The sequence below is a fragment of the Solea senegalensis genome, linkage group LG1, assembly GCF_019176455.1.
Source record: "Solea senegalensis isolate Sse05_10M linkage group LG1, IFAPA_SoseM_1, whole genome shotgun sequence".
Lineage (NCBI taxonomy): Eukaryota > Metazoa > Chordata > Actinopteri > Pleuronectiformes > Soleidae > Solea > Solea senegalensis.
The window spans coordinates 27223905-27236640 of record NC_058021.1 but is presented as its reverse complement, the minus strand read 5'-3'; the positions used below and the strand labels follow the sequence as shown (position 1 = coordinate 27236640).

Here is a 12736-nt window from a genome sequence, read left to right as displayed (position 1 = left end):
TTGTTTTGTGTGTGTGTGTTGTTTCTGAATTGACTGCGGTTATATCTGAAAATAATTTCTCTCCGTCCCTGCGGTGACTCAAAGCTCATCAGCCGCTTCTCAGATTGAGTGACAGGCCTGAGCTCATCACACCCTCGAAGCACTAACTGCGACAACCATCGACTGCATCTCTTTTACCTTGACCTTACAAGCAACCTGCAACCATTTGACAGCTCGCGTGAGTCAGAGACGAGGCGATTACTATCTCGCCTTAATTTGCCATTTCAACGCGAGGCAGGCGTCAGAAAGAGCAGCGGAGTGTAATTGCCCTTGTCTGGTGTACAAGCAGGCCTCCTTCATTTGCCACGCGGCGACACTTGTTCTCGGAATATACAGCGAGGTAATTGAGCGATGAATTACTTTTTGCATCAGCACCACTCAGTGACAGTGATTCTGATGTAGTAATACATTATCTCCCCTTTGGGGTGACCTAATTTATCCACAGAATGACATTCAGTGTAAAACAAGCATTCTCGTCACTTAGCAGAGGTGAAAACAACAAAACTTCCCCACATTTCCCTTCATTTTTTTTTTCCCCCTCCTCCTCCCCCCGATCTAACTGCGCGAGGGTCAGATTTGGTGTTTTGACATTGTGCTTCATTATGTGAAGTCACGTTTCTGACTTGTGAGCTCCGTCATTCCCTACAGGGAAGAAATAAATGAGTTCCACATCAAGTAATGCGATCTGCCTTGGATAAACCCAGATTTTCAAGAATGTGATTTTTATCAGCCGTAATTGAGTTGACACCGCGACAAACTCATACGGAGGAAATGATAATTTATACTGGTGATAATTGGAGCTTGATGCAGAAATAGATTTCAAAACGTGTGTGTGTGGGGGGCGGGGGATGAGCGTACATTATCAAGACGAGCGTCAATGTACAGGAAAGACAAGAGGCGGCACGAAAAAAAGAGTAAAATCTTTATTTCAATCTTCCAAACCTGTAATAAAGTGTGGCACTCTCAAATTCAAACCCAACGAGGAAGTTTGACAGAGAATGGCAGGCAAACACGGAGACCGGGAGTCAAGACGGGGGGCAAGTTCAGTGCAGTTTCACAGTAATAATAATAATAATAATAATGATACAGAAAAATCCTCTGTATGATTCAAAACAACAGGTGTGCTTAGGTTCACATTTACCGAGCTGCAAAAGCACAGTGAAATGAGCAAAACCAAAAAGGAAAAAAAACAAAACCGCAAGCATTCTTATTACTCAGCTGCACTTTTTTGGAAACAGTTGTAACAGGGTTAAGGTTAGGGGGCAGGAGTGGGGAGAGTTCTATAGATCCTGTCGCTCGCAAGATCATTTGATCCAACTTGCAAAATAGCACTTTTCTTTTCTGAGAAAAATGGGTGAAGGTTATCGCTAACAAGCATCATATCGACTATTATACTGAAGATGACAATTTTAATTGTAAATTAAAGAGGAGCCAGTGTGTCTAGTTTGCAGGGGCGAGGTCCTCCTCCTGAAAAGGCCAACCACGAGCATTGTTATAGTTTTAAAAATAAACATGGAGCAGAACTGGATGAGCTGCAAGGATAAATCAAAGCAACACGGAGAGTTATAAGTATAAGCAGCTGAAATCTCATTTAGAAGAGGACGTGAATTCATCACCACAGCCATCTGACATCAGAAGTTCAAGCCATTGTTAAGCATGTTGTGCAAAGTGAAACATGGTCCGAGAGAAGAAAACAGTTCCCCAGCCCTGGATTAACACCTCAAAGCATTCACTTTAAGTGAATGTTTCTCAATACATGGTCCACTTTGTTCATCTTTGAAGAATTGAAATGCAGTTTGAAAGCCTGTGGAGGAGAGAATTGGACTTTGATTTAAGATTACTCTTTTCAATTCCTGTTCCCAAGGTGAAGGACGAACATTCGCGCTCATTCATCAGCATAAAATCACCGTCGCCTTGAGAGAAGAATCCTTTTTCCATCCCCTCCCCTCCAATCCTCTTTTCTCATTTCAAACTTTACAAAACAGGCTGCGCTCTCTGTACAATAAATATGACGTCACATTTAGAAAAGGATGATGAGCAAACACACTGCATGGATTTAAAGAGAGAGTTCGACATTAGAAGATCAACACCACTCATGCCTGTAAATATGAAACTGGAGCTAGCTGCTGTGTAGCTTAGCTCACAGAAAACAGAACCTCTAACACTCCCTAATTAATATATTCATAAATGGAGATTAGCTTGTTTTCCGGAGCTTTAAAGCGGGTTTAGAGGCAGATTTAATTCCCCTTTATTCCCCCCGTTTTTCGGTCTTAACGCTCAGCTAAGCTAAACAGTTGCTAGCGCTAGGTTAATTGGCTTTTTTCGACAGGAAGGATGAGTAAGCATATTTACCGACATGTTAAACTAACACTTCAAAGTAATTACTGAGCCCGTGGATTGTAATATGTTAATAGAGTGGTTATTGAAACAGAAAAGAGGCTTTGTACAGTGTGTTTCGACAGTGCTCGTCTCATTGTTTGGAGGAGATAGGTGTCAAGTACATGCACCAAATCTGAAAATCACACTTCAGTGTTAAGGGTTATATTACCTTTTTATTTAATTTTTATTCCTTCTTTCCCCACATGTATTTAATTCTATACAGTAGATAATAAAACATGTTTATAGGTGCTTTAATTTGCCACTGCTGCTGATGAAGCGTCACTGGACCCCAAATCCCAACAAGGTGCTCTTGACTGTGCATTTTTCCCCCATGACAATGGTTTTGGATTTGTTGTAAAAGTACCAATATTTCTACTTTTTTTTTTTCAAAATAGGCGACCATGTGAATTCAGGAAAAAAAGCTATAACTCTAACTCAATTTCAGCTATTACTTAAACGTTAGTCACAGAGTATGAAAATGGGACAGGGAAGGATTTGGGGTACTACTGAAATAGTCTATTTTAACACGAATGGGGGAAAAACTCGGTTGAAGTATCAGTGTCTCGGGATGGAAACTTCAACTGCCAACAGAATTCAATATAAAAACCAGTGATGGGGACAGACTGAAATATAGAAACAGACACAACCACTCTATCTGAGGAATATGAGTTGTTAAGAGACCCAGGAGCTACTGATGCATGTTATACGAGTCTGCCATTCACGCACAACTCACCTACACTGGGGTGTAAACCGGCTGATATCAGACGAGACCGACACCAATTATCATTTCAGCTTTTTTTTTTTCTTTTCCATCAAATGCTTACATAAATGGACAACAACAGGTGGTTAGAAAAATGACAAAAGAAAAAAGGAAATATTTACAGGCAATAACATAGAAAAAGCATGACTCATTTATGGCAGATTTTCCTTCTTGGGCACTTTCTATGCTATGTATACAAATCAATCACTAAACACGATAAGCCTACACTTTGGCTCGCAGTTGGGTATTGATAGCGAAAATGTTGCTGCGTTTTCAATTCAGTTTGAAGGCAATATTATTCTTTGTCTTTCTACGACTGAAGGATATAGTAAGTTAGAATAAGGAAGTGTCACACGTCGTATGAAACAGACCGATCGGTCGAATCATAATAAATGAGTAGGTTTTTTTTTGATTCACAGTCGTCCTGAGTTCAGCCACAAGTGACAGAGCATTTGCTGCTCAGGCTCCTTGACTTTGGGATGCCATGCCAGAAGAACTTGAGCAGGCTCGCCACTTCAAGTCGCTTCTCGAAAACACACACACTTTATATTTACATTTATTTCCTGCTCTTAGCTTCTGCTGCTTTGTTTTATCTTACATGTCATACATTTTGCCTTAATGTTTCTAATCCTGTGTCCACTGTGAGGTTTCTATCTTTTTGTATTATTTATCAACTTATTTGGATCTCTTTTCTGTCATTAAAGAGTAGATGTGATTCGCTGGCTTCACTGAGCAGCTGACCTTACACACTGACCTCAAGTCTGTGCTTAAGGGGCTTTGATGAGGAGTGAGATGAAAAACAAAGAAGCAGAGGAGTAATACATCGATATGTCTCTGAGTTTCATTTCACTGCATTTGACTAGACCTGTCATGCCCTATCCAGCAGGAGCCCCTGTGTTAATCTGTTTTCTTCTCTCCAGGATCCTTCTCTCCTAAATCATCCTCCTCCTCCTCCTCTTCCTCATCGTCCTCCTCCTCCTCTTCTTCGTTCTCCCCTTCTTCGCGGCCCTCCAGCTCAGCGGTGCGGCGCCTCTCCTCCTCCTCCTCCTCCTCTTCCTCCTCCTCTTCGTCGGTCAGACCCTCCCTCTTGATGTCCTCCGAGCCGTCGTCCGACTCGGCTGTGCAGATGCCGTAGCACATCAGGCTGATCACACCCAGCGGTAGCCCGAACAGGAAGCAGCCCAGCAGTGGAGAGCTGCGAAACACTGACTAACAGTGGAAAGGAGACCGGGAGACATGACAGGAAAGAGAAGAAAGAGGACATGGTCAGGGAGGGCGAGCACGGAGACGAAAGTGACACAGAGGGAAAATGCTGAAATAATGAGATAACCAGTAAAACAATATATGCAAGTCTTGAGGATACAATGTCCTGGTTGATAGAAAATGTATAATTGTTCGGTCTTCTTACTTCAGTACATTGCAGTACAAATGTAATATTGTTTACTGTAAAAAACAAAAACAAAAAAAAAACTGGGAAACACAATCTCTCCACTTTCGCTTGATGGGACCCATCTTTTAATGATTTTATATCAAGGGGAAATTCAGCATGTTCCTTTCCCTGAAGCTGTGCTATCAGCACCTCTGTGATATGGTAATTCTGCCCATTCTCATTCCGAGAGCGTCATATAACGGCGCTCTCGGCGTCGCCTTACAGACACACAAGGTTTCCTTTCCGAGTCTGAAAGAGACGCACCGGGCGGTGCATTTATACACTCAGATCTGAGTGTGAGCCGACAGTGGAAATCCACTAAGCCTAACCCGGATATTTATCCTAACCTCAGTCCCTTTCTTGGCCCTAATCTCAACCTCGGGCCTATCCTGGCCCCTAACCCTAACTGCAATCTCTGACTTTTATTCTACCCCTGCTCTGCTCTGAGCATCTAAAGTGGGTTTACTCTGGAGTCAATTGAAAGCCTAGTGTGTCTCTTTGTAAGGCGACACTTTGAGAACGTGTTGAGTAATTCAGTCAGCGTGTCCTGCTACATTATTGCGGGTGTACACGTCTGGAAATGCCCTCATAAATAGTAAAATAAAAAATTTTTTTTAAGTCCTTTTTATAAATAAAATAAGTCACCCTTAAAATATGCTGTCTCCCCTCACAAAACAAGTTGAATTCTGAGTAATCTAAAGTGTTTTGTGACCCTGTGAGGAGCTTTGGGGTCCCATGGTAGAGGTTGTGCCCCCACAGTTGATAAAGTCTCATCTATACTTCACCGTACTACAGTTTAAACATGATTCCACTTGCAAACTCTGTCAAAGTGTAGTTTTTTTATGTAGAAAAGAAGACTTAACACCAGGTGGGAGTGTGTTGTGGTACAACCGTAACCACAAACCATCATGACGCCACACTGACACATTAAAAATCATCATTTCACATGGTCATAGAAACAACTGAGCTTTAGCACACCAGTTAAATACCTGGACAAACACTATTCAAACATTTAGAGGCAACAGTAAACTCACTCAATTTGCTGCAAGGGTCCATTATAAGAAAGCTACACAAACCTCAAGGTTCAACTTTGTTTTGAGAATCCAATATCGGCTATAGAATCCAAAATGCACAATTTATATTCGTTTAACCTCAACTCTTAACTGAAAACAGAGAAAATTGTTTGCGGACACATTTTTAGAATATATTTGAAAAACACCTAGGGAACTTACTGTTTACATTTTCACAGTAATTACTACTGAAGCAAAACAACTATTAGTTGACATGAATACATCCTGAGGCTGAATGACTGAATAACAAGTGAATGACGTTGTACTTTTCTTATTTATTTCTAAATGTTTTATTTGCTACCAGTCATTTACTCCTGTCCTTCTATCTACGGTTTGTTTTAGAAACGCATTAGTCTCTAAAGCTGAATGTCAAACTATTCAAATTCAACACCCTATGTTTTCTTCAATCACTAGCAAAGCTCTTTTGAATTTGATGAGTTTGAAACGTTTATTAAGAAAAGGAAAAAAAAGTCTTTGAGGAAATGGAAGCCGACATTTTCGAATGAGTCGTTCCAACACATTAAAGTAGTATTGTTGGGAAAATCGCAATCAACAGGCGTTTTTATACTTGGAGAAGAGATGCACTGCATTTGTATTCGGTCATTTGCATTATGCCATTAAACTCACATTAAGCAAGCATGTTTCCGCGGCCTATCGCAAATCTTCTGCAGAGACACGGGCAGGCTGCAATATTTTAGCATTAATTAAATTGATGTCACATAATTTCACGAGGCCTTTTATATGTTACACTGTTTGTTTTCTCTGTTGTACTGTGCCATCATTTTGTTACACACTGGTGACCATGCGGGAAAAAACGTTTTGTATGATAGAGACGGAGCTATCTTCATACACATGTTCTTATTTTCTTTAAGAGTAAAGGTAGTAGCACACACATTATTTTTTGAATGCTTCCTGAGAATAAATCACAGCCTCAATAACGTCCGCATTGTCAATACTTTTATATTTACAACATGTATATTGTAAATTTAAATTGCTTTGGAGTCAGATGCCCAAAGGGGTCTGCACATAGTAAATGGATGTGTCACTATGTGAAATACAGGGAGTGCACAGAGCCAACAAGTTGTTACGGAGCTGATCTGCTCTCTGGTCATGATTAAAGCTCCTCTCAGTCATGCCCATGCCCTGAACCTGCATATAAAACTGAACATTTTTATACTGCTGCTGCAAAGCAAAAAAAAAAGAAAACCACAATGCCTCATCTCCTGTGGGCATAACAACAGCAGAGTCAGTGAAGGACAACTCTGCAAGTTCTCCCTTTAAATGATCTTGATGATAAATGAGTCATCTCGCCTGAATATAGCAGGATCCATCAGATCCAATGCACCTAGAAGGGAGTATTTGGTCCCAACCTCTGTCAGCTATTGAGCAGAGAAGAAGAATATTCATGCCGCCTCCGGTCATTGCCACGGGAAGAGGGATGGTAATTGCCGGGGCTCTGTGATGCCAGATGAGGTAGAGATGTGTATGCTATGCTAACACAGCTGGCTATGAGCCATTGGGGCTAATGTGGCCGCTCCTTCACGCTTCTGTCAGACTTGCGTTTAGATTGGCTCTCCAGGGGCGAGGTGATGGCTGCTGCCGATCTGCTTTGAATCATATCATGACATTGTGAGCAAGACCAGCTCTGGTGACGCTTGCGGCTCGCTATATTTAGGAAAGGCAAGAAAAGAACAGCGTCTACTTTCTCTAACAGGTGTAAGACAAGCTGCTCACACATGGATTCTGACTTTTGTGCAGCTGCAAATTATTGGTGAATAAAATCCTTCCTTCACTTTTTTTTTTTTTTTTGTTAGCCAAAATCACATTCACTTATTCTGGATAGGAGTCGTTACTAAACCGGTTTCAATTAAAGTAAACTTTGAAACCTCAAAAGCTTAACAGGTCTTTAAAGGTTGAATGGCAAAAATGTAATAAACTACTACTATTCGGTTATAATCAGTTACTGTGACTATTCGTAGGGATATTAAAACAAATATTGAATACTCCAATAGTGACCTACTTTGTGGTGCATCTATTCTGATGAGGTGGCAGCAGCAAGCAAGCATTTAGAGTGTGTGTTTGCAGAAGTGATGAGATTTAAGGGGTTTCTTGAATGCATCTTGAGGCTGATCCTGTTAACTCAACATGCTGGGAACCCCGCATTACTTTCACTAGACAAAATTAGAATATTCAATGAATAATATGAATAACATACCCTCAGTGAACAGAACCATATGTCGAAATGCAGTAAGCATGGCCAAGCCTTTTAGAATGCGCCTTTTATTTGAACCTTAGACAGGGGTCTTACTATTCCACAGGCAGCCATCTTGCACTGCCATTTGTCAACCTCTGCCCAAATGGACAAACCAGCCAGAGCATGCGTTTCACATGTTGAAGCAGAAGTTTACTACACAAATGAAGAAAAATATCTCACCACTTGATTTCAATAATTGTAACTTTTAAGTATTTCTAAAGGCTATTCTTATGCTTCAGAGTTTCACGGCAGATGTCACTATACCATCTCTGTAATTTTCCCTTTAGGAGGTCTCGGTGTTCGTTTCAGGACATTTGTAAGGGCAGGGTTAAGCTTCACCCAGGGTTACAGTGCAAGTGAGGAGCATGGCATCGCAGCTGTATTTACATTCCTAGCACACCCTTGGTAAAATAAACACCAGTTCTTCCAAAAGAAGCAACAACTTAGAGTAAAAGTGGGAGGAAAAGCAGCTTCAGCCCCCGGAATATCTCTCTCCTCCTCCTCCTCTGCTGCCTGTATCTCTGTGCATGTGCTGTGTTTACTGCATATGCTCATTTGTGAGCCTGGTCTTGTTTTCGGTATGCTGCTCGACTCCCAGAAGGAACGTGCTGGGCATTTGTTCGACAGTGTTACACAACTCTGAACAGGATGCATATAAATACATATAAAGCATTTACCCCGAAATGGTAAACACAGTCAAGGTGAGGCATGGCGATGAGGTTAAACGAGAACAGGCATTTCAGTCAACAGTGTCAGCTTCTCTCACCTCTGCAAGACATTTTAGTCTTGTTCGGCTTGTTGTTTTGCTTTTACGGGCCACTAAATTATAGTTTTGGTCAACTCTTACTGCCGACATCAACAGTAACCAGGCTAGAGACACTTTAAAGAAAAGCCTTTAAGTAACAAAATAAGCAACTTTGGGACATGTCGAGGCAGATATTTCCTTCAGTAGTGAACACAAAACAAGCTGGGTGCACGAGCAGTGGGCAGCACTTTCATTATCTCTGCCCAGGGGGCAAATCCAACCTTAAATTTGAACCAGCAACCCTCCCAATTCCATGGGCTGCCAAGTCAACGGGCTGTCAAGTCAGCTCAATATTAATGTCAACATTGTCTCCAGTTTCCAAGAATAAAGTTCGGAAGTTCAGGTAGAGGCGTGTAAAGACTCTCACTCTTCCTCAGTCATCCAGGTCACGGTATCATCGGCACGTGTACATAGCTGTAGGCGACTGGACTTGCTTGAGTTTCTTGCAAGATGTTTCACCTTTCATCTGAGGCCTCTCCAGATCAGATGAGACCTCTTGAAGAGGCCTCTTGGATGAGACGTGAAACAACTTCAAGGAAGTGGCCCGTGGCGATGTACAACTCCACAAGGTTCACCGCCTCAGCTTTGTGGATGTTGTGTTAACAGCGTGTTCGGCTGCTACTCTCAAGCAGCCAAAAAGGATCTATGAATGCAAGTTCAGTCGAGCCACATCTCCTTACTGAAAATGAATTCATTCATGTGTATCAGACGCATAGACTGGATCTCAAATGAAAGTAGTCATTTTTAACTACTTTGTGATTATTTTATATTAAACGAATCACATTTCAACCTGATGTAAGCACTTACTGTACTTTTTAATATATTAAAATACACTATACTGGTAATGATCAAATACACATGTAGAAACACGTGTACATGTGTATGAATGAATTGTCAGTAACTTACCATAATGGTGGATTTGCCATCAAAGACCACACGTTTGATCCTCTGAATGAAGCCATCACCTCCATGAGCCTGCAGGGAGACAGAGGAGCTGCTATTTCTGGTCCATCTTAACTTTATATTCACCACCTATGTAACACATACTGTAAGAAGCATTCCCCGGGTCTGAATTTGATGCAATTACTTTGGGAACTGTCCCAAAGTAACAAATCAACTGACGAACCGATACGTCAATAAAATTGTACACTGATTAGTTTCATTCTCAGTTACACAGGCCGGTGCGCTCGGTAAATCCAAGATATGTAAAATATTGTGTAATTAACCGCTTCCCTGCACTAAAGTCTCCGGTTTGTTTACTGTCCAGTGGCTCCGCTCGGTCTGAGCTCATTTTCTGGCAAAGGCACCTGGACAGTGGATGACTGATGTGTCCTGATGTTAATTCATCAGGACGGCCAATTAGCGAGCACCGACCAAGCAGGACTTCTGTGAAGGAGCTGAAGGTGGGCATGAGATGATTTCCATGGAAGCAGCTGTTGCACAGACCGACGCTGTGCGTGGACTGCATAAGTGGCTGCGCAAGTTTTTGAAGGAAACTTTTTTCTCATGAGATCTGTCTTAACTGTAAAAGAGTGAAAGCCAGGGGACTTAAGTATAGACTATATAAAAATTAGCTATGCCTTTTTATAAAAAAGCTGCTTGAGCGATGCCACAGCCTGTCAGCTCTGTCCTCCTCTGGCTGGTTCATGCTTCATGCATGGCTAAACGTGTCGTCTGTATAACTCAGTGTTCCTGCCACTTATGAAAAGACTCAAATTCTACTTTTTTAGCCACATGTGGTGGGAAAAATAGGGCCCCTGCATTCCCAAGTAGTAGGCATTATAGCCGCTTTCAGACACATACTGGAGTCTAGACGTTATCCTCAAAGAATCCGGGGAGACTGTATGCAAGACTGCAAATTCCTGCAAACGTTGTTCCAGACATTTTCCTGCCAGATCCAAACTCAACGTGACTTTTTTTGCATGATGACATTACAAGTCAATGTGGGACGGGAGTAGATGCACATTTCACGCCAGTTTCAACCACACAAAAAGGGAGATGGCATGGCTGAGACGGACTGAGGTAGTTGATTTCAGTTTACTACGATAAAGATTAAGATTAGACTATGATTAGCTCTGGGTAAGGAGTAGTTTGATTGTTTCAAATCAAAATCACAAAGGGCGGCAATTTAAATCTCATCTTTTTTTCTTTTTTTTATCGCTCTATCTTCTGTATAAATTTAAAAGTGCAACTCACATGTATCATGTCATACATGCAATAGAATGTAGAGTAGTTGATGTTTTGACTGTAGTATTAGTATTAGTATTAGTATTAGTATTACGGCCAATTACATTATTAATAATGAATTAATTCAATCTATGACGCAGTGAAAACTGAACTGAACCTTGGCTCCAAAAAATACATAATGAAAATCAAATAGCAACTGCATGGGCAGCCCATGGCCAAGTGGGAAGGGAAATTGGCTTCTAAATCATATGCGGATCGCTGGAAAAGCAGGTGGTCCGCTGTAGTGATCCCTAGAGAGGGAGTGCTGCAACTGCAATATCGCTATCAAAATTCGAAATTGGATTTGTTTCCCAAATTGCAGGCGTTTGGAAGAGCAATGCAGGAAAATCTCAACCCCCTCACCTGCAACGTGAACATGTCTGAGCCAGACAATCTCCCGTTTCTTTGGACATTTTACAGATATTCATGTCTGAAAACAGCTTATTATTATGTTTCTGCACCATCGGCATTATTCGAGGTTTCATTAAATGCCTGTATTACATTTCATTCTACGCGCAGACCAGCCTTTAGGGACCTCCCCGCTAGACACAGCCAGCGTGACGTGAGGTAGGGTGAAACTGTCCAGAAACTGTGGCTGCAGAAACATGGAGGTTTCTGTTGCTGCTTATTCGGTGGGAGGTGGTTTGTTTAGCCAAGCAAAAATAGCCCAGACCTTTCCAGGGGGAAAAAAAAAAGGACAGGACTTCTGGCTGTTTAGGCTTATGGTTTCATACATCTGGTGACTGTAGCGCATGAAGAGCGATGGCATTTCTTTGCCCAGATTAGTGTACACACTATAATACCGAGACATGTAGTAATCTCAGTGTTTGACAGAATTATGAGGATAATCTGTTCAGGAGGGGCAGCAATCGAAAATCCAAACATGTAAAACGGGAAATTGCACAATAATACCTCATGTGGTGAAAACCTATTTTCCACAAAGGACTTAAAATGTGAGGCAACATGCTTGATTAATGAAGACCACTGGTGTGATTACAATGGTTCCACGCCAGCGGATGAAGCTACACTGAGCATGAATGTCTAGACAGAAAGCAGCAGAGAGGGAAGAGGAGGAGGAGGAGGAGATTTGGACCTGTGCAGAACCGTTCAGAACGCTGTTGATGAACTGGACCAGCTGCTCCATGCTCTCAGTCGGCTCACTGGGCAGGAAGTACTGTTCGTTGGATGTGTTGAGGATGATAACGGAGGGCACGGTCACCTCTCTGAGGAAGAGAAGAAAAAAAAAAAACACAGGGAAACTTAATCTCCTTAACCTCAGCACCTTGCACATAATCAAAGTGCATCATTAGATGCTAACAAATAGTTCCTTAAAGAACAAATTGTTACACTGCGAATACAACAGTGAGATAAACAAACCATTTATGCTCGGAGCAACCAAACATTTCCCATGGGTGTTTTTTTTTTCCAAAAGGACGACTTCTTTCTCCTAAAAGGAAAGAGGCAATGTAGCCTAGCCTATTTCAGGGGTGGCATTTCTTCAATTCTACATACAAACAGTGTGTAACTCAGGGGCTTTACAAGTCTGAGCCAGTCACAGTCAAGGAGACCATAACAAAATAGAGCTGATGAGAGCAGGGGAAAATAACTCAGCATCCATTCTGAGACACAGACAATATACACAAAGACGCCCTGTGAGCCAGTGATCTTGCTTCATTTGAAGAGGAAATTACATAAACAGAGACTTCCATGCTGTACACTCAGCAGCGCGGGCGCACTAATTCCGACAAGTCAGCCGAGGAATTGCAAAACCTCG

At 41.7% G+C, this 12736-nt stretch overlaps 1 protein-coding gene across 1 annotated transcript in view; it reads right to left on the bottom strand.

Annotated features, from left to right (window-relative positions):
* Positions 1 to 948: 948 nt before the first annotated feature.
* LOC122772689 (protein disulfide-isomerase TMX3-like) overlaps positions 949 to 12736 on the bottom strand; it is a 38422-nt gene continuing 26634 nt past the window's right edge. Inside the window, exons 14-16 of the mRNA XM_044030904.1 lie at positions 12056 to 12185; positions 9643 to 9711; positions 949 to 4387 (exon numbers count right to left, since the gene is read on the bottom strand). Coding sequence (XP_043886839.1) covers positions 4076 to 4387; positions 9643 to 9711; positions 12056 to 12185 — 511 coding nt within the window. The 3' untranslated portion in view covers positions 949 to 4075. The remainder of the gene's footprint in view (positions 4388 to 9642; positions 9712 to 12055; positions 12186 to 12736) is intronic.